The sequence below is a fragment of the Ictidomys tridecemlineatus genome, chromosome 8 (genome assembly GCF_052094955.1).
Source record: "Ictidomys tridecemlineatus isolate mIctTri1 chromosome 8, mIctTri1.hap1, whole genome shotgun sequence".
Taxonomy (NCBI): domain Eukaryota; kingdom Metazoa; phylum Chordata; class Mammalia; order Rodentia; family Sciuridae; genus Ictidomys; species Ictidomys tridecemlineatus.
The window spans coordinates 55888592-55911586 of NC_135484.1; the positions used below are offsets into that span (position 1 = coordinate 55888592).

General features: G+C 35.3%; 1 protein-coding gene across 2 annotated transcripts in view; it reads left to right on the top strand.

Annotated features, from left to right (window-relative positions):
- The window catches only part of Pdss2 (decaprenyl diphosphate synthase subunit 2), a 260626-nt gene that overhangs the window by 172044 nt on the left and 65587 nt on the right, over positions 1-22995 (top strand). For both annotated transcript variants that reach the window (XM_078019537.1, XM_078019538.1), the window contains one exon: positions 8469-8543. In XM_078019537.1, coding sequence (XP_077875663.1) covers positions 8469-8543 — 75 coding nt within the window. The remainder of the gene's footprint in view (positions 1-8468; positions 8544-22995) is intronic.

Here is a 22995-nt window from a genome sequence, read left to right on the forward strand (position 1 = left end):
AGAATAATAATGTTTTAAATTGTCAAAAATTTGGGGGAACTCACATGCAACTTAAATGACTAAGGCCTGACCATGTATGACATGTATCATCATTTTGATGGAATAGGATAATCTTTCAAACCACACATCACTTCCTTCATTGGTGAGTGTGTAATCAATTTAGTAAGTCACTGTTAACATTTTTTAGAAATGGAACACAATAGAAAGTACAGGCATAATGAAATTTTGTTTTATGAAATTTTGAACACATGTATATATACATGTGTATATGTGGTATGTCATGAGGGAAAGTGTAATCCTTACTGTGGGTTGCCATTTTTAAGTTTCAGAAACTCTTGTAAGACTGAGTTCTAGCCAACAACAGCCTTCCAGTTGACGTCATTGAGAGGGCCCGCAGATGAAGAAGTTGTGAAAGCAAAATGGAGATTTTTAGCCACAATGAAAAAAAGTTGATCACTGAAATGTCCTGAAAAATACATTCAAAACTCAGTAACAGCACCACTAAGTAACCGAAGTACTGAGAATATGGTATTCTAAATACAGACATTGTATTCAGGAATTCCCTTACAAGATGAAAAACAAAGCAGCTAACTACAATATGATAATATCAGAATTACTTTGTTTTATGATTATTACATTTAATTTTCAGTATCTAGTTACAGTTATGAATAAAAAGTATATATAGTTGCATTTTTAAATATTTTTGATCATGGAGCTTATTGTTGACAAAATCCAGATACTGCTTACCTAGATAAGCAAATTGAGGTCCAAAGAAGTGACATGGATAGCCTGAGGTCGTACAGCTCACCTGTATATTAACCTCCAAGTGATCAGAGACAGATTAAGGGCCTTTATCTTTACAAGGTCAATAAGTGTGTTGTTTTAAAAAGAACACCTAGTATAATAAGCATATATTGCAAACGATGTAACATATAATAAATTTGTTTATTAGAGTTTGTTTACACATGATCCCATAGTGGTATCTTAACTCCAGATATCTTTTCATATATTAATTAAAGATTATGATTTAGTAAGTTTACTCCCTATGTCAAAATGCACTCTACTATCATGTATATATAAAAAAGAATGAATTAAAAAATGTTTTAAAATTATGATTTAGGTCTCTCTTGGGTAATGCCTTAAGGTACAACTCTGGCCTGATGGCACTAGTATCATTAATATAGTGCCAGGCATATAGTAGGCTATTAGCAAGTGTTTATGGAATATATGTACTGACCAATATAAAATTAAAACTGAACACTTTATATAAAATTAAAGCTTAATACTTTATTTTCAACCATTTTTCTGAACTTGTGGACCGATTTCTTTCTAGTTGTATCCGTGGAAATTTTATACTTTTGTTTAGTTCACTGAATTTTCCTAAAACCTTTTTGACAAATGTTACCAGTAGTTTATAAACCAATGTATCAGCTGTTCTAAATTAAAAATTAAGATTATCAATTTGCTTAGTTTTTGCTGCACCTGTCCTATTGGTAGTGCCATTTCTATCTCTGCTGTCCCGCCTTAGCCAGAAAGAACTTCCAGCTCAGTAGAACAGATTGTTATCCCTCCCACAAATAAGCAAGGCCTTACACATTTGGCAGCATTGAAAAGGCTCCCTTCAAACAGCCGAGTGAGAAGCTTCCTCCAGAACTCCTCTGAGTTAGTGGTGTGTTTATTTCAACAGACCTTTCATCCTTTCCTTCATTAAACCCAGTCCTTGTCTGATGGGAAGGAGAAGAGAGCCTTTCTTTCATAGACTTCAGCGATGGCTTTATCAAAGCCACTCATTTATATTAATCAGCTTGCAGAATGGGGCTCATCTGGGCTATTTGTGCCCAGGTGGTGGGTGAGTGGATTTCCCCCTTATTTGGCCATTGCTGCTCTTCCCGTGTTCTTCAGAGGTTGTTTCTCCACTGAGGCTGCCAGGCTAGAAGCCCTGGCTGAGCACTAGGGACCAAATCCACCTGGAATGAAATGGTTTACTTAAACCGAGCTTGTAAATGATGAATTTCAAATGTCAAGTGCCATCCATTATTGATCTCCATGGGAGAGTGCTACACCTTACCTATTCCCTCTCTGCCTTACCTTGTCTGTGCCAACCTGTCCATCTTTATGTGCATATCTCAGATTCCCTGTGCTCCATTTGTGCAAGAAGGAACTAAAGAGTGACACTAACTGCTCTGATTACCCTTAGCAGTCTATTTAACAGCCACTATCTATAAAAGGATTTTTCTGTAAGATGTTTTCTCAGTAATATAGTTTCTGTGGCTTAAAAAGAAATCTTAACAGTATTCCTTCAAATGCCAAAGCTCTTTGAAAAGGACATATTTATACTAAATTCATCCCTCCCAAGATGTATATGAAAATTTATTCTTCCCCAAGAGTGTTTTTACTTTTGCTACTGCTTTATACATTGCTGTCTGTTCCTGGGGTGGAAGAAGGGAGTGCGATAAATTTGTGTATAATTAATGCCATCAGCACTGCAGATGCACGCTCACACGACTGTTAACTTTGCTAGCAGCTGTTAAGAGTAGTAAAGGCTGAGGGGCTCCGGGTTCATTTGCCTCCTAAATAGAGTGATGGATCACACGTTGTTTTGTTACTCTACACTGTAGTAAAAACTGTCATTAAAATAACCTTTCAAGGACAAATTTTTCAAAGAGGATTATAAATGTTTAACGACCGCCACCATTTTTATACACCAAGTAAATGAAGTTGCAGAGTAGCCTTTTTAAATGAATTAAAATACAACTATGCTACTTTACTACATCAACTCAACTTATGCTGAATTGAGCTTTAATTGAGCCACATTCATTTATAGTTATCATTTTTCTGAAGATTTAGTTGTATTTTACTTTTGAGATAGGCACTTTTTTGCTCAAACCAAAGTAGTCTGGTATACTAGCTAAATATCAACAGTGCTGTTGAATCTTGTCCATCTGTCAAATGCTAACTGACAGTACCTCCTGAGTCATATTTATTGAGAAAGACACAACTTGTCTACACAGAATGCCTACCACCACTTACTGATCTTATTTTTGCTAGTCCAGAAACTATTTGCTGATATATTCTATAAATCAATTTATGGGCACAGCTTAGCTTGAAGGCACTCCAAGACTAAAAACAGGATGTGCTCCACCACTCCATCTCCCAAGGAAATAATTTTTTTTTTCTGGTTATAAAAGTGATACAGTAAGCCCTGCACAGTGGCACATGTCTGTAATCCCAGCGGCTGGGGAGGCTGAGATGGGAGGATCATGAGTTCAAAGCCAGCCTCAGCAACAGTGAGGTGCTAAGCAACTCAGTAAGACCTTGTCTCTAAATAAAATACAAAATAGGGCTGGGGATGTGTCTCAGTGGCCAAGTATCCTGAGTTCAATCCCTGGTACCCCCAAAATAATAATAGTAATAATAAAATAAAATCACTACAATAAAAAGGGGGTGAAAATGTAATCCATGGTATATTTAAACAATTGTGAAATTTAAGCAGTTATAAATTTATTCAAAGAGGTCAAAGAAATGTTTTTATTAAAAATCATCTAGAATTTGTCACTTATACATTATCATTATTATTATTTTGTTGTCTCTCAAAGTTTTTTCTTTATATATATTAACACAGAGATTGACCTCATTCTTATTCTAAAAATACTGATTATACTACTCTTACCTTGTAGCCTGCCTCTTTTTTTTTGCGGGGGGGGGGGGGGGGGGTGGGGGGGGTGGGGGGGTGGGGGGGGTAACTGGGGATTTAGCCCAAGGCAATTTGCCATTGAGCCACATCCCTAGCCCTAGCCCTTTTGAGACAGGGCCTCACTAAGCTTCTGAGGCTAGCCTTAAACTTAGGATCCTCCTGTCTCAGCTTCCCAAGCCTCTGGGATTATGGGTGTACACCACCACTCCCAGCCCAGCTTTTTTTTCCATAAAAGTGTTACATTTATCTTTGTATAGCAATATGAGGATATTTTTGTCATTGTTTTTCTCTTTCTACCCCGCTACTTCTCTCAATTTTTATATTTTGTGAAGACAACTTATTATAACTCAGGCCTTACTCATCACAACATCTATTATGATGGTAGTCATCATCCTAGTATTTCAGTCAAAAAAATTAAATTATAGTTACCCTTGCCAAAAGATAAAGTATGAAGCAATTATATATTCCTTTGAAATTGTTAAATTTGTCCCTTAAATTACCATTTAAGAAATTCATTACAAAGTTCAGTTAGATCTGTAATTGTGTTAAATTCTGAGGCACCTGGGTCCTATCTATTCCTTATCTTTGATGAGAAGATGGTGAATGAAGTGGGAAAGATCAACAGTGTGCTTGAAAATAGCAATTAGATACATAACTGTTCATTTACTTCCTTCCCCATGTTGTAGCCTTTCCCCTCCTACAGCCAACAAAGAAAGGTGGCAGGAGAAGCCAGCTCATGATACTGACATTGTAAAGGGTTGCTGCTACTGGTTCACTGGACTCTAAATTGTTATTCAAAAGATTGAAGAACAGTGTATGGCACTGATGTAAAGTCCAATTTAAACATGACACAAAAAACATTTTTGCATTTGCACAATAAGCAAGCAATGCTGCTGTTGCAATGCCAGAAATGAAGAAACATCTCCTGCTTAATTACTTGCTCAGATGGCTGATCATTATGACATTGATGGTGACATTTCTCTAATCTGAAATGTTTGGGGATATAATAATAAGTCGATATCTCAGAAATATCTAATTTTGGTTAAAATAGTCTTCCATGTGTTCTGTTGTTGAACTAAAGCCCACTTTCTTCCAAAATATTTGGGCATACAATTTTTAAAACACTGTAATCTTGGTTTCCATGCTTTACGTTTCACCTTCCCAAGATTTATACTGAATAATAATATTCTGAGTAATAATATACAGAAGAATTGTAAGTTAACACTCAGACTTATGTTTCAGCTTCTCTTTAAATGCTTTACATATTTACTCTAATTAGAGATGGGAGGAATAAGACCAACTAGTGCCAATATTTATTTGATGCTATTTGGCAGTTAAGCCTGATATCATTCCTAATCAGTATATTTAACTTATTCCCAAGCATTAGAGCCCTTCAAGGATCAGAATTCAGTAATGATGCCTTTAATTGACTCTACTAGGCCTACTTTGCTAGCTGGTAAAATGGGCTACCAGTCATAATGGCTTAAAAATGGAAATTGTTTTATTATGTTTCTAGATATTGGAACCAAGAGGTGTTGGGTTTAAAAAGAAAAAAAAATGTTTAGCAACGAAAGTGATCAGTAGAGTTTAGACAGAAAGAAAGGTCCATGTGAAGCTGACAGATGAAATAAGAGTATGAGGGGTTGTTGTGAAGCTCAGTGGTAGAACATTTGCTTTGTTAGTATGTGTGAGGCCCTAGGTTCAATCCCCAGAATGAAAGGAAGGAAGGAATGGAGGAAGGGAGGGGAGGAGTAAAAACATGAACAAAGATTTTCCATCAAAGTTTGTAAAAAAAACTATTTCCTAGTCTAAATGCCTAATTATAAACACTGAGAATTACATTTCTAAAAGCTTAGAATTGGGTTGGGGATGTGGCTCAAGCAGTAGCGCGCTCGCCTGGCATGCGTGCGGCCCGGGTTCGATCCTCAGCACCACATACCAACAAGGATGTTGTGTCCGCTGAGAGCTAGAAAATAAATAAATATTAAAAAAAAAATTCTCTCTCTCTCTCTCTCTCTCTCTCTCTCTCTCTCTCTCTCTCTATCTATCTATCTATCTATCTCTCTCTCCTTTCTCACTCTCTCTTTAAAAAAATAAAAATTAAAAAAATAAAAGCTTAGAATTTTAGAGCCAGAAGGGACCTTAAGAAATCATCTTTTCCAACTTTCTTCACGTCATAGTTGAAGAAAACCAGATCTCAGAATCGATTTGCCCCAAATCTCAGAACAAAAATGGCTAACATTGAGACTCTTTTAGCCTCTTTTGTTTTTCTAGTAAAAATCGTTGGCTTGCTCCCTACCCCTGATGGACAGAAGTTCTTGAATCTTTCTCTTGGTTGCTCTTGAAGAAATCTAAGGATGTTGGGGTTTTAGACCTCTGGATTCTCCTCTGGCTGCCATGATCCTAATTTTTGTAGCTTGAACAAATCATTTCTCCAGATTTTTATGTGGGGGAAAATGTTACTAAATGCTTTCTTATCTTTAAATACAACAGGTATTTATAAGCAGGTGACTGTCTGAGGGAGTAAACCAAGTAATAAAAAAGGATCAGATCATTAAGTGATCTTACTACATTTTGAGTGACTGGTGTTCTTTCTAGAAATATTTGTGACTTTAAAGGATAATACTTAAACACTATTTATTTGGTATAAATTTTTAAAAATGAATAAACATTTCAGGAGTGGGAATGTAGCTCAGCAGCAAAGCGATGGCCTAGCATGTGTGAGACCCTAGGTTCAATCCCCAGCACCAAAAAAAAAACCCAAAAAACAATTAATGGGTAGGGATTTATTGGTGCCCTGGGCAAGTCATCCTGGCCTAGGATGCATTCAACACCCCTAGGCTATTACTGTTTTTCATAATCTCTTCCCTTCCTCAGTTTGTTAACTCTAAGTCTCAAACTTTCTCCTTAATGATTGTCATTGGCTATAGAGGTATTTGGAAGTATTTCTGCTTGTAAGTACAGATCACTTATAATTATGAAGTTATGAGTCAGATCTGCCTATATTTGCTAATTATATTAAGAGAAAAAGAGAGAACAAAATGTTTTTGTTGCTTCTGCCTGGTCTGGAATTTCAGGGAAGTAAAGGAACACTCTGGTTATCCAGAGCCAGATTGACTGTTAAAAGTTCAAGCCATCATTTTGACATTTCATGTTGGACTTTCTTTTTGTAAATCCCTCTTCACATTACTAGCATTGGTCTTAGAGCTCAAACTGTTTCAAAACCATAACATTTCTTAGTGAGTGATTGATCTGTATTATGTGTCCAGCCATCAGGGGAATCTTGGGATGTTGCTTGTATAAACTGTAATCCAATCTGATGCTGTGCATTTAGTTACAGTCTTTCATAGACCTATTGGCGATACTCAATCCTCCTGGATTTGGGAATAGGGCTTATCTGATACCTTCAGGGGGAAAAAATCCATTCATTTTTCTCTCTTCCCCACTTAAATAACTCAACACATCTGGTAACACTGTAGGATCATTGTCCTTCCAGTTCCTCTGCAGCTCATATTGCTACAATATTTCTTAAGTATTTAGTTACCCAAAGAACAATGTGATTAAAAATATAAAAGACTTTGTATAGGTCTTACAAATTAACCCATCTCTAGAGCTAGAAAAAAATATGCCTTTAATCAGAAAAATTACCATATCAACAGCCCTGTATGTGTTAGTATGAACATAAACAGAAAAATGTTAATGTGTTAAAATTTTAAAGCAAGTCTTTACAAATTAATGTAATTTGCCTCTAAAGAAAATGTTTATGAAGTGCCAAATACCTGAGACTGAAGTATCCTTTGGCTTAATAATGTCTTCAATTACAAGAATGATAAAAGCTGAAACAAAATCCTTTAATTCAATCAGGGCTGAGCTAAATTTTTAGGAAGCAAAGAGTGGAAATCAGATACAGAACTGCATAATGTAGGAAGTTAAATATACCAGATATTAAGACTTCGTAAGAAGCGGATGGAGTTTCCTTGAGGAATGCTTGTTTGAAATGGCTGTATTGAACACCATCATTAATACCACTATTTTATTATCTTGTGTTAAGATGTTTTATGCAAACAAACTGTTAACTGTGCCATAGTTCCAGAGAGACCAGTTACTGTTTTCTGCTTGTTCTACATTCTGGAATAAGTTCAAAGCTTTTGATTTTACTTGAGTCATGATAATAATACAGGTTTGATGAATATGATCTCAATATTGTGGTTCTGTAAAAATTTTCAGTGTTTGCAGAACATTTGACCCAGGGGCCCTACACCACATATATCCATAGTTCATTTTAAGTATTACAGAATGAACACATTTGAAAGATTAACCATTCTCTTACTGCTGCTTTTCTTTCTGTATTAAGTATGAAAATTAGCATAGTAATGGCTCCCAGAATGGGAATGCTGAAAAAGTATCCACCTGACAGAAATAAACATGCAGAAAATAAATTGAGTTAGGATCGCATTCGTTATCTGAAACTTAAGCTCATGTTCAAAATGGCTATTACTGGATTTTCATGTACATTAGTTAAATGCTAAGCTTAAAAGATTTTTTTTTTTTGGCTTGAATTATAACTGAAAAAAAAAAATTGGATCGCAGCTTTAATATCCAGGTGGGCAGTGCCATTTGCCAGGATATTTGAACATAAGTCCTGTTTTTTTGTTGTTGTTTCTCTCAAGCACAAATCCTGCCTTACTTACTAAAAATCTTCTGAAGGATGCTGAGGTATAAATGGTGATATATTTTTTCAGTGTCTCTTCTAATTTTTTCTTTGTTTTTTTAGGTTGTGGAACTTTTAGCAAGTGCTCTTATGGACTTGGTACAAGGAGTATACCATGAAAATTCTACTTCAGCCACGGTAAGGATTTCAGAGTCATTTGTAAAACCTTAGGTTAGAAATGCTCATGGCAAAACTAGAATTGATAAGCTAAAAATGTCAATCTTGTTTTATGTTTAAACTGCATGTGACTTCTTTTTTTTTTTTTTTTAATAAGATTAGTGTTTTGGCTACAAATTCATGATCACACACTTAGTACAGGCCAGATTTAGCCAACTAAAACAACCTCTTCTCCTCTGGATGGATTTGCAGTCTTTTCAATCTACAGCAACCCAGTAGACATGGGAAGCTTGTAGCTAGCAGGTAGCACTGTCCCTGATGGGCAGGCTGGAGATCGCAACTTGTGCCTATATGAATGGGCCAAGACTTTCCCCTGAGGAAGGAGCTCCTGTATCCCAGAAGAGTGGACCATGAGCCCAAGAATATGGCTGGCTGTGAGTTGGGGGAGGAATGTCTTTTATATACAAGATCTAAAATTTACTACATTATTAGATTCTCTGTGATGAGAAGTAGGATGGTTGCACAGTTGGATTATTTTAATTTTCTGAGTCTAGAATTAAGGAGGGTTTTTTTGACTCATTTAGCAGAACATCTCAAAAAAGGTTAGGTTTTATTTCCTTAAAATGCAGTTATTTCATTTCAATAGGAGATTAGATATGAAGTAATTGCTTCATTGACCACCACCATCATTTACCAAGCTATATACTATTTATAAGGGACTCCTCTCTCAGTGTTTCATTATTCTAACTTCTTTAGCTTCTGCATTAGCAAGATTTCACTCACTGCAAATTAGAAAAAATATGCATGTATGCACATATGAAACATTAACATTTCCATTTGAAGAAAAGAGACAAATTTTACTAGAAGTGAAATGTAGAGCATGAACAAGTTGAATTAAAAAAAATTTAAGTATAACCCAGGGACTCTGTATGGTTCAGAGAGTGGTTAGTGAAATATGAAGAATTGCACCTTGAACATCTGCTAACATTTGATTCAGGGAACCACAGTTCCCAATAGGCACATCTAATCTTACCTAAGCAGCATATTGATATGTGGGGGCCTCACAAGATTTATAACCACAGTGGACCTTCTGTGGTCTTTTTCAAAGACAAGCATGGTTCTCTACTTTGACTGAGGGTCAATGTCATAATGTAAAATGTGTGACTTCTGGTGTAGTTTCATTTATAGAAAGTCGCCTTGTATGTAACATGGTATGATGATAGCTAAACAAGTAACATTGTGGTAAGCCATTTTTCTGTGTTTCTTCCTTTAATCTTCATAAAAATCATGAGCCATAGATCCTACTACTACTCCCATTTTGCAGATAATGAAAACTGAGGTTTAGAAAAGATTTTCCCAAGACCACACAACTTGTAAACTGGGATTTGAACTTCAGACCCCAGGTTCTTAATCTCTTATTCTACTGCCTCTCTACCTTAACTGTACTTTATTTGGTAGCCTCCATCTTCCATACCTGAAGTCTCATCATGTGTTGATGACTGACTTATATGAGAGTTGAGGCATTGCTTTCCCTTGGGATACTTCCAAGGAATTCAACTTAGTTCAATAAAAGATCTTAATATTTTATGCTTAAATGCCTAATCTTTAAGTGAAAGTGTTATGGTTGGTTTGGGCTCTTAATTTATCCACTCACCATTTATCTACTATAATTAGCCCAGTTCATTAATAACTTTGTGAACATTTGTTAAGTACTTTTATATGTCAGGCAGACCTAATAAAAACAATAATAATAAATGATTAAATAGCACTTTACAGGGCTGGGGATGTGGCTCAAGCGGTAGCGCGCTCGCCTGGCATGCGTGCGGCCCGGGTCCGATCCTCCAGCACCACTTACAAACAAAGATGTTGTGTCCGCCAATAACTAATAAATAAATAAATATTTAAAAAAAAAATAGCACTTTACAGTTTACTTATGCTTCTTTGTTCACAATCGCCTAGGCTGAAAAGGGAGACATTTGTCAGTAATTTCATTTTATAGAGGAAAAGCCTGAAATTCAAAAATGACGAATGGCAGGAAAGCACAGTATCTGAAAATTGTTAGAATTGTTAATGTTTAAGTGTTAGATCTGAACCAAGTGTTTTGATTCCAAGTTCATGCTTTCTCAAATATAATCTGTTTCCTCCTGTAAAAGAGAAAAGAGAGAGCAACAAAGACTTTGAAGGACTGTTGCTCATACTGGGAACAACCACTGAGAAAGCACCATTTGTGGACTCTCTCATTAGTTAATAAATTTTACTCAAAAGAATCTGTAGCAGGGGCTGGAATTGTGGCTCAGCAGTAGAGGACTCGCCTAGCACTGGCGGGACCTGGGTTCGATCCTCAGCACCACATAAAAATGAAGGCATTGTGTAGTGTCCATCTACACCTAAAAAATAAATAAATATTTTTTTTAAAAAAAGAAAGAAAAAAAATCTGTAGCAATGCTTTGTTCATCTGGCCTTTTTTCCATACTACCTCCCTGAATAGAGTCTTTTAAAACATTTGAGTCTTTATTTAAGCAATGAAGTTTCAGAATATAGTTAAGCCATTTTAAAGCACCATTCTTTTTTAATAATGGAAACAAAAATGCATAGTTTAACCACAGCAGTGAGAATGCTTCTTGCTGCCTTTATTTATGCCCTAGGTTCACTTTAGGTTAACCACATTTCCCTTCCTAACCAGAAAATTTCTGCACCACCCCCCACCCCTGCCCCCAAGCATGCTTGCCATTGCAATGATTTTTCAGAATTTGGTTTTTCTAACTTGGTCCAGGAATTGCTTCAGAAGCAGAGTGAGGGAGCACTGCCCCCACATGGAGTGCCTTCAAGGTTTTCATATTAGGACACTAACAGGGTAGCAGCCACAAGCAAAGGTCATGTGGGAAGGGAGGCCAACTCTGTGGATCTCTGTTGCACAACCTCCATAGCCTGGGGCCAATTCAGTACACAAAAGAATTGCTTTGGATTTAAAATACACTGGAAACCATTCCTTCTCTCTAGGGGTAAGAAGACACAATAGCAGTCTGTTTTCTAGATGGCAGCTTAATGTAGTGATGGAGAAGTGGGTAGTAGGAAACTTGGTTTCTGTAGAGTGGTATCTACATGCCTAAGGTGGATACATTAAAGCAAAGTGAGGGGAAAATGGAACTGGATACATTAGAAATCACCTTCTCAAACTGTTGTAAGTTTGTGATTACTTAATTCTCCTTAAAGTGTGACAATTTATGTGATTAAGTTACCAATACTTAACATTGTAGATAAATTGTAATCATGAAAACATGCAGAGTACTTTGTTCCACCCATTGAAAAAAATATTTTTATTTTTGTATTTGCTAGTTTATGAACCATTTTTTCCTTAAAATAGAAATTAGCTGTTGTGCTTTTTTCAGAATTTATCAGGAAATATTTTCCCTCTATTTTTTATAAGGTAACTACTTGAAGAAAGAAACAGGTTAAATAGAAAAATTGCACTTTAAACTGTCATTTGCCATTCTAAGGGTTCCCCAGATAAGTTCTGCCTTATGTATAACACTCATGTACTCACTATACCTGCTAAATATTTTACATTTTAACAAAATTGACTTTGATTCCACTCTTTATTAGCTAAAATCTTTTCAAAATTATCTTATTGTTATAACTTATTTGTTGATTAGAAAAGCAAATATATGTTCATTAAATGAAAAAGTTAAAACATAGAAAAAGGATGTAAGGAAAATAAAAATCATTTTATATAACTATCTTCCAGAAATGAGTAATAATTATAAAATGATATGCTTCTCTCTAGTTTTCATTCCATATTTCTCACATTTTTGAGATATTGCTGTATATATATTAAATTTATTATCTCATTTTACTTTATTGTCATTAGAATTTTTCAAAAATATTAATGCGTATTTAGTATTTCTTAATTCTAGTATACTATATTGAGCCATTCTATAATTTTAGATGCTTTATTTATATTTTTAACTAACTTACATAATATTGTGATAACAACTTAGTATATGTAGCTTTGCTTTACTTTTCACTGTCTTTTAAAATCCTGAAAGTGAGTGCGTGCATATAATCTCAGTGGCTAGGAGGCTGAGGCAGGAGCATCCCAAGTTCAAAACGAGCTTCATCAGTTTAGCGAGGCCCTAAGCAACTAAGCAAGACCCTGAGTTTAATCCCTGGCACCAAAAAAAGAAAAACCACTGAAATTGAGATTCTTGAATTTAAAAACTATGAATATTTTCATATGTATCCTTATACAGAAGATGATTACTTTCCTTAGGAAAGCCTACTATATAGTTGGCCTGTGACTGTCATCTCTGAGAACTTGGATTTTAGGGGTGTTCCCACCTTTTTCTGATAAGAATGACCCAGGGTACCTATACAGTTTCTGCAGACCATGTGGTTTATGCCAAACACCTGCTCTCTTTCTGGGGCTCTGGAATTTTGGTACATGCTCTGCAAACACTGCCTACTTGACCAGCTCCAATAAAAATCATGAGCATTGAGTCTCCAACAAATTCCCCCAGTAGACAGAATGTCTTATCTATTTTCACAACTAATTGGTGGAGTTAGGCACATCCTGTGTGACTCACCTGATGTGACTATACGATTTCAGCTGATGGGACTTTCTTTCCCCTTGCTGGTTTTACTTTGGATTCTTTCTCCAAAATTTTTTAAATCTTAACTTTTAATTTTGACTATATGCTGGGTACCATGAATCATCCTAACAAATCATAAAGCCTGGGGATAGTCTGGAGAACCCAAAGTATACCTATTTTCTGATACTTTACTGTCTATTTCCCACCCATTCCTTTTTGCTCCTAAGAAATCTAACTAAGGTCCTTTGCAAAGGCAGTGTCTGAGTCAAGTTAGTGTTAATAAGCGGAACTACGCACCTCTTCCCACTCTTCAGAGATTGTGCCTCATAGACTTGGCCCAGACCCAAGAAAATGAGAGGATTTTAAAGAATCAAATTAACCAGAGAAAGAATTGGTTTTAAAGTTAATGAAATTGTAAGCCATGCGCAGTGGCAAACACCTGTAATCCCAGTGTCTCTGGAAGCTGAGGCAGGAAGATCATAAATTCAAGGCCAGCCTCACCAACTTAATGAGGCCCCAGGCAACTCAGTGAAACTCTGTCTCTAAAATAAAATACATTAAAGGGCTGGGGATGTGGCTCAGTAGTTAGAGTGTCCCTGGGTTCAATCCTTGGTACCCCCACTCAAAAAAAAAAATCACTGAAATTATGGGGCAAGATAACTTCTGTCCATTTATTTGTCTTATCTCCCTTTGACTCTGAGATAGTTTTCAAGTACAAAAATAAGATGATTCAGTTCACTAGAAGTTATGCGTTGTCTCCTACCTGTAAAGCCCTATATCATCATCTAAAATATACTTTAAAAGGTGAGCAAAATGAGTTTTTGCCCATTGAGAAAAATGACTGTAGAAAAATGTAAACAAGGAGTAACATCTGGTTGGGAAAATCAGAAAAGGCATCAAGAATGATCTGATATTTGAGACAGAGATTAGAGGATGGAAGGATGTCTGTTGAAGAAGGTTGACAATCTAAACAAAGGATGAATGAAAAAAGCATGATGAAAACAAAGGAAGCATCATTAAGACCAGAGTTTCTTTCATGTAAGAATTTTGAAAATAGTGGCAATAAACAATGCAAAGATAGGCATACAGTGGAAGACCTGTAAGGCCAGAATGTAGAGTAAATGCCATATTTAGGAACTAGAAAGGAATTGAAGGTGTTTAAACAAAAGAACATGATCAGATATCTGTTGATTCAGGAGTGGTCTTTATGATAATTTACTGGAGATTGCAGGAATTCTTCCACTTTGACATCTTGTTACCTTTATTTTATTTTATTTTATTTTTATTTTTATTTTATTTATTCTTTTGTGTATTGTATTGAGATCGTACCTAAGAAATGGTTGCCTAATCCAACATTTTTCATCCAAAAAATGTTTCACAACAAGTGCTGGCGAGGATGTGGGGAAAAGGGTACTCTTGTACATTGCTGGTGGGACTGCAAACTGGTGCAGCCAATTTGGAAAGCAGTATGGAGATTCCTGGGAAAGCTGGGAATGGAACCACTATTTGACCCAGCTATTGCCCTTCTCGGACTATTCCCTAAAGACCTTAAAAGAGCGTACTACAGGGATACTGCCACATCGATGTTCATAGCAGCACAATTCACAATTGCTAGACTGTGGAACCAACCCAGATGCCCTTCAATAGATGAATGGATTAAAAAAAATGTGACATTTATACACCATGGAGTATTACCCAGCACTAAAAAATGACAAAATCATGGAATTTGCAGGGAAATGGATGGCACTAGAGCAGATTATGCTTAGTGAAGCTAGCCAATCCCTAAAAAACAAATACCAAATGTCTTCTTTGATGTTATGATAGCAACTAAGAACAGAGCAGGGAGGAAGAGCAGGAAGAAAAAATTAACATTAAACAGAGACATGAGGAGGGAGGGAAAGGGAGAGAAAAGGGAAATTGCATGGAAATGGAGGGAGACCCTCATTGTTATACAAAATTACATATAAGAGGTTGTGAGGGGAATGGGAAAATAAACAAGGAGAGAAATGAATTACAGTAGATGGGGTAGAGAGAGAAGATGGGAGGGGAGGGGAGGGAAGATAGTAGAGGATAGGAAAGGTAGCAGAATACAACAGTTACTAATATGGCATTATGTAAAAATGTGGATGTGTAACCGATATGATTCTGCAATCTGTATTTGGGGTAAAAATGGGAGTTAATAACCCACTTGAATCTAATGTATGAAATATGATATGTCAAGAGCTTTGTAATGTTTTGAACAACCAATAAAAAAAAGAAAAAAAAGAAAATAAAAATTTTTTTTAATGTTTCAAAGTTTTATATTTACATTTATATCTTTGACCCATTTTGAGGTAACTTCTGCATATGGTAGAAAGTATGAATTGAAGTTTTTTTTTTTAACATATGTAATATCCAGATGTCTCAGCACTATTTGCCAAAAGAATATATATCTCCTCTGCTTAGTACCTTCATGTCTTTGTTAAAACTCAGTTGGATACATGTGTGGGTCTGTTTCTGGGTTCTCTGTTTTGTTTTATTAATCATCTTTCTGTCAATATTACACTGTCCTGATTTTTGTAGCTTTGTACTCAATGTCAAATTCAGGTAGTGTAAATCTTCAACTTTATTCTTCATTTGCAAAGTTGTGTTAAGTATTTTAGATCCTTTTTGTTTTCAAATGAATTTTAGAATGAGCTTAACAATTTCCACAAACTAGGCTTCTGGAATTTTGACAGAGTGAAGAATATGAGTCTTTATTATTTTTGGTTCGTTGTAATGTCTTTGTCTGGTATGCGTGTCAAGGCAGTGCAGGCCCAGAATGAATTGGGAAGAATTTTTCCCTCTTCTTTTTTCTGGAAGTTTGTATAGAATTAGTATCATCTCCTCCTTAAATATTTGTTAGACTCACTGTAAAGCCTTCTGGACCTTTCTCTGTAGGAAAGTTTTGTTGGTGGTTGTGGTGGTTTATTTTTCATATTTATTTATTTATTCCTTTATTTACTTTGGAACTATAAATTCAATTGCTTTAATAGTCATAAAACAATTTAAGTTATATGTTTCTCCTGAGCAAGCTTTGGCAGCTTATGTCCTGCAAGGAATGTATTTATTTCATCTAAGTTGTCAAATTTATTGGCAGCAAGTTCTTTACAATATTCTTTTGTTGTCATGTTAATATCTCTGAAATTTTAAGCAGTGTCACTTCTCACTCCTGATGTAGGTCATTTGTGTCTTTCTTTTTTTCCTTAGAGATTTAACAGTATTGATTGCAGAGGACCAGCTTTTGGTTTCACTTACTGACTTTGTCCCTGTTGATTTTCACTCTGAGTTTTAATATCTCTTTTCCTCTGATTATTTTGCTTTTATTTCCTCCTTTTTTTACTAGATTTTTAAGTTGGAAGGTTAAATTTTTCCTAGTTTTTAAAGCAGAGATCATCAATTTGAGACTTTTCTAAGTCTTTTCTGGCATTTGGTTCTTTGAGTCTCCCTCTAAGTGCCACGTTAGTGGCATACCTCAAATTTTCAATACATTGTCTTTTCATTGTCATTCAGTTCAAACTACTTACTGATTCCCTTTTGATTATTTTTTCATTGACTCATGGTTTAGAAGTTTAATTTGTTTTCAAGTATTTGGGGCATTTTCCAGATGTCCTTCTGTTATTGATTTATTATGTCATTGTGGTCAGAAAACATATTTTGTATGGTTTGAGTTATTTAAAATTTATTGAGTTGTTTTATGACCCAGTGTATGATCTATCTGTGTAAATGTTTCATGTTAACTTATAAAGAAATATATATTATGTTGTTAATGGAACGTTCTATAACATCAGTTAAGTCATTTTGGTTGATAGTGTTGCTAAAGTCTTCTATATCTGCAAGTATTTTCATTCTGCTTGTTTCTTTAGTTACTTAGATAAGGGTATTAAATTCTGATTATGCTATTTCTACTTGCAGTTCTACCAATTTTTCCTTCATATGTTTTAAAGCTCTGCTATTAGGCATTATTAACTTTTATTATTATTTATTATTTTATTAACATTTAGGCTATTATTTTATTAACCTTTAGGCTAATATTTTGATGATGTGGTCCCTTCATCACTATAAACTGTCCTTTTTTGTCCCTAGCAATGTTCTTTATATCTTTTTCTCTGTTATCTACTTCATCTAATAGTAACATATTCACTCCAGCTTTCTTTTCATGAAAATTATTATAGTATTTATTTTTCCATATTTTTACCCTTTTGTATTTAAAGTGTTTCTTTTTAAAAAAAAAAAAAAAAAAAACATTTTATTTTTATGTGGTGTCAAAGATCAAACCCAGTGCCTCATGCATTCTAGGCAAGCTCTCTACCACTTAAGCCACAACCCCAGCCGTGAAGTGTGTTTCTTTCTTTCTTTCTTTCTTTCTTTCTTTCTTTCTTTCTTTCTTTCTTTCTTTCTTTCTTTCTTTCTTTCTTTCTTTCTTTTTTTCTTTCTTTCTTTCTTTCTTTCTTTCTTTTTTTCTTTCTTTCTTTCTTTCTTTTTTTCTTTCTTTCTTTCTTTCTTTCTTTCTTTCTTTCTTTCTTTCTTTCTTTTTTTTTAATGGACCTTTATTTTATTTGTTTATATGCAGTGCTGAGAATCAAACCCAGTGCCTCACACATGCTAGGCAGGTGCTCTTCCACTGAGCTACCACCCCAGCCCCTAAAGTATATTTCTTGAATGCAGAACTTAGCTAAATCTTGTTCTTTCATCCAACCTGTTTCTGCTTTTAATTTGTATGTTTTTATTTCATGTGTTTATTGATGTGGTTGGGTTTAAATCTACCATCTTGTTTTCCATTTGTCCCATTTATTCTTTCTTCCCTTTTCTGCCTTCTATGGTTTTTCATAATACCATCTTTTTTTTTTTTTTTTTGAGAGTGGATAACACTGTTGCCCAAGCTGGCCTCAACTCCCTATCCTTCTATCTCAGTCAGCCTCCTGGGTACTTTCTTTTTAATCTTTAGCTATAACTGTCGGGTATAATTTTTAGTTGTTGTGTTTGAACTTATAATGTATATCTTTAATTTATCATGATCTACTATCAAGTGATATTGTATCTTTTCACAGTAAGAATCTTACAGAAGTTTATTGCTATTTCTCCCCTCCAAGGCTTTGTGTTATCACTGTCATACATTTTAATCCCATGTATATTATAAATTCCACAATACATTGTTATTATATTTATTTTTTTCAATACTGGGGATTGAACCCAGGGATACTCTACCACTGAGTTATACACCCAAACCTTTTTATTTTTTATTTTGAGAGAATCTCACTAAGTTTCTCAGGCAGGCCTCAAACTTAGGATCCTCCTGCTTTAGCCTCCCAAGTCCCTGGGATTACAGGTGTGTGCCACCACACCTGTCTTTATTTTTATATCAAACATTTATTATACTTTACAGGGATTTATATTTTGTAAAGTCCTTTATATTTATTGATACAGTTAATATCTTTGCTGTCCTCATTTTGATACAGATTTTTGATGTGGTATTATTTCCCTTATTCCTAAAAGATTTCTTCTACCATGGTGGTGCAGGCCTGCTGAAGATTAATCTTTTTATCTTTATATGTCTGAAAGATATGCCCACTGAATATAGAATTCTGTGTTGCTGGGGTTTTTGTTTTTGTTTTTAGTACTTTAAAATATTGCTCCATTATTTTCTCACTTTCCTTGCTTCCAACAAGAAAGCTACTATCATCTTTATCTTTGTTCCTGATTCAAAATTGGATTATGATATGTCTTCATGTCTATTTTTTCATATTTCTTCTGCTTGGGGTTCATTGAGCTTCTTAGATCAATGAATTATTGTTTTCATCAAATTTGGAAAGATGATTAATCATTGTTTCTTAAAAGACTTTTTTGTTTGTTTCTTTGTTTTTCCTTTTCTCCTCTTACAGGACTCCAGGTACATAATAGGCTGCTTTAAATTTCCCAGTGCTCTCTGAAGCTCTATTCTTTTTTTTTTTTCTTTGCTTAGAATAATTTTTATTGGTGCGCATCCAAATTTGCCAGTTTATGTCTTCTGTATTTCTATTTAATATGCTCAGTGTCTCTTCTAGCATCTTGACCATATGGAATATAGTTATGAAAACTGTTTTAATGCCCCTATCTACTAATTATATCATGTGTCATGTCTGTGTTGGTTTCAATTGACTTATTTTTCTCCTCATTATAGTTTGTATTTTCCTGCTTTTTTACATGCTTGGTTATTTTTGATTGAGTGCCAGACATTGTGGATTGTATTTTGTTGCATGCTAGATATTTTTGTAACTCTGCGAATATTCTTGAGATTAATGCAGTCAAGTTACTGGAAATATGTCAATCCTTTCAGTGTTACCTTTAATCTCGTTAGGTAGGACTAGAGTTGCAATTAGTCTAAGGTGAATTTCTCCACTTTTAAGGCAAAACCTTTCTGAGTACTCTACTGATACCCTGTGAATTCTAAGATTTTTCCTCTCTGGTGTAACAGAACTATTTCTAGCCAAGTGTGAGCTCTGGCAATTATCTTTTGCTCCTTCTGGGTGATTATCTTCCAAGATTTTAGTAGTCTCTTTATGCCTATATATTGTAATACACTTGGACCTCCATATCCACAAGTTCCACACCTGTGAATTCAACTAACTGTAGATCAAAAATATTTGGAAAAAAGTTTCATCTGTACTGAACATGTCATTCTCTCAAACAATACAGTATAATAACTATTTGTACAGCATTTACATTGTATTAAGTATTGAAGGATTCTTGAGATGATTTAAAGTGTATGAGAAGATATATGTAGATTATATGCAAATGCTGTGCCATTTTACATAAGAGACTTGAGCATCTGCAGGTTTGGGCATCTGCAAGAGCTCCTATGACCCTCAACTTCATATACTGAGGTATAACTATACTCAGCTAAAGGCTTTAGGGAGACCCTGTGTATATCCAGAGCTCTCTATGCAGCTGTTTATACTGTGTTCTCTGCACTGTGAATTCTAGCCACTAACTCTAATCCCTTTGACCTGTCTAGACATGGAGGTTCATCTCTTCCATTAAAGGATACTGTCAGGCTCCACTGAGACCTAGGATTCTCTCTAGGCAATAAGCTAAAAAACATTTGTGAGACTCACCTCATTTATTTCTCATTTCTCAAAGACTACTATCTTTCATTGCTATATTTTAAATGTCTTATGACTCTTGTTTCATATATTTTATCTAGTTTGTTTGGTTTTGGTTTTTAACAAATATAAAATTTTCTCTCTGTAAATTTTATGGTGCCTTTGTGTTGCTGTACCCTAAGTGTTTATTTATTGTGTCTGTTGGCTACTTCAGCCAAAGTGAAAAATCAAAAATGACATCAATGTTTTGTACCTAGTTGACCTGAAAAACATGATGATAAAGTTGCCATAAAAGATGATAGCTTTTAGGGCTGGGGTTGTGGCTCAGCGGTCGAGTGCTCACCTGGCACATGTGAGGCCCTGGGTTCACACCTCAGCACCACATAAGAATAAATAAATAAAGAGACTGAAATTAAAAATCTAAATAAAGTATTTTTTCATTAGATTCTGATTGTTGTTATCAATTCTACATTGACCATAGAACTAAATTAGGTAGTGCTAATAAAGTACATATTACTAAACTTATATTTTATTTCTGCTTTGTTCCAAACAACATACTAAGTGCTCCTAAAGCATTCAAAACAAAGATACCATTAAAAAAAATTTTTTTTTAACTCAGAGATGCCCTCAATCATCTGGTTATATGTACAGTTCATAAGAAACCACTGGAGAACACCCATAAGACCACATAGTAAATTATGTGGTGTAGGCTATTATATGAAGGAGAAAGTGCAACATTAAGGATTCGCCATGTTTCAGAGGGACTTCTGGAGGAGATAGTTTCTAAGTGGAGTCTTAGAAGCTGTAGTAGATAGCTAAATTGTGGAACCAACCTAGAAGCCCTTCAGTAGATGAATGGATAAAGAAAATGTTATATATATACACAATGGAATATTACTCAGCACTAAAAGAGAATAAAATCATGACATTTGCAGGTAAATGGATGGAGTTAGAGAATATTATGCTAAGTGAAGTAAGCCAATCCTAAAAAACCAAATGCCGAATGTTTTCTGATATGTGGATGCTGACCCATATGGGCGGGGAGGAATGGAAGAACTTTAAATAGGGCAAAGGGGAGGAAAGGGAAGGGAGAGGGCATGGAGGTAGGAAAGATGGTGGAATGAGATGGACATCATTACATGTATGAGTGTACATGTATGAAGACACAAATGATATGTTTCTACTTTGTGTACAACCCGAGACATGAAAAATTGTGCTCTATATGTGTACTATAAATTGAAATGCATTCTGCTGTCATGTATAACAAATTAGAATAAATAATTTTTAAAAAAGCTGTAGTAGAAATAAATCAAGAGAAAATGTTGCTTATTGGGGTCAGAAATTGGTGTTGAGCACTGGCTGGGGAGTCAGATTCGTTTATTAATTCATAGAACTTGTCTTTCGAGCATGTGCTGTGTGGCAAGCCCCAGAGATACAAGTGCTTAGTGAGCCAAAGTATTTGTGTCCTGAGGGAGCTTTTATCTCAGTGAAGAAGCCAACTGTAAGTGATCACACAAGTAACTGAACAAGAGAAATAACTGATAGTTTAAAAACTAACTGCACAGCAAAAATCTAAATAGGGAGAAATGGTAGTGAAGGATGGAGGGGTTACTTTAGATTTGATGTTCATGGAAGGCCTTTCTGAGGATATAACATCTAAGTTGAGATCTGAAAGACAAAAAGCAGTCAGCTATGGGGGAGGGAGAATTTTCCAGGAAGAGGAAGGAACTGAGGCAAAGACCTGAAAGAGGAACTGGCATAGTTTGTGCAAGGAATATGAAAGGTGAAACATGGAAGATGAACATAAAAGTGGTTAGAGTAGAGTTCAGAGAGGTGTTACGAAAACGCATGTGATACACACATCAAAGTGCTTTGAACATAGGCTCAACTAAAACTAAAGAAAGAAACCAGCTGGGTGTGGTGGCACACAACTGTAATCCCATCTGCTCACCATGCTGAGGCAGAAGGATTACAAGTTTGAGGCTAGCCATGGCAATTTAGCAAGACCCTATCTCAAAATTAAAAAAGCTAGAGATCTAGCTCAGTGGTAGAGTGCTTGCTTAGCCTGCATGAGGCCCGACTTCTGTCCCCAGCAAAGCAAAGAAAGAAGCCTATAACTTTGTTTTAATATTACCTTGTTACTATTCAAGGACTGTTCATTCAACTAATGTTATTGAGTGCCTATTATGTTGTGGCAGCTCTTCTAGACCAATCAGGTATGTGTATTGAGAGCTGAGATGGAGACAAAAGTATAATGGAAGCTGATGCTGGGGCCTTGGTGGGGAAGGGAGATCATTTTAAGGGGATAAATAAATCAGTGGATAGAACATTTGTGTTGAGGAGTTTGAATTTAAAATATTAAGAATTAGGATATTACCATGGGATCTTATTCAGTAAGAAAATCTGTTATAAAAAAATTATTACAAAAGCTGTGAATAGGATAAATTGGAAACCAAAGAAATTAGAAGCAGAGAGACCAGCTGGAAGAGGGTTGATATAAAACAGGTGTGAAGCAGCAGAGGCAACTGTTGGCAGTGGAAACAAGTGTGGGGCAAGGGCCCAGGAGTTGAGCAAGTATCCTACTTCCCAATTTATTGATTTACAATTTATTTATCGTATTTTATTACTCTCTTACTGTGTGTTTTGTGGAATTGGGTCAATGATGACCATCTTTTAACCTGTGCTTTACATATTACAGTCTTTTATTTGATGCAAATAATTTCTAAACAGCATTTCCCCCCCATAAAATTAACTGCATCACACAAAAGTATGGTTTCAAAAGAA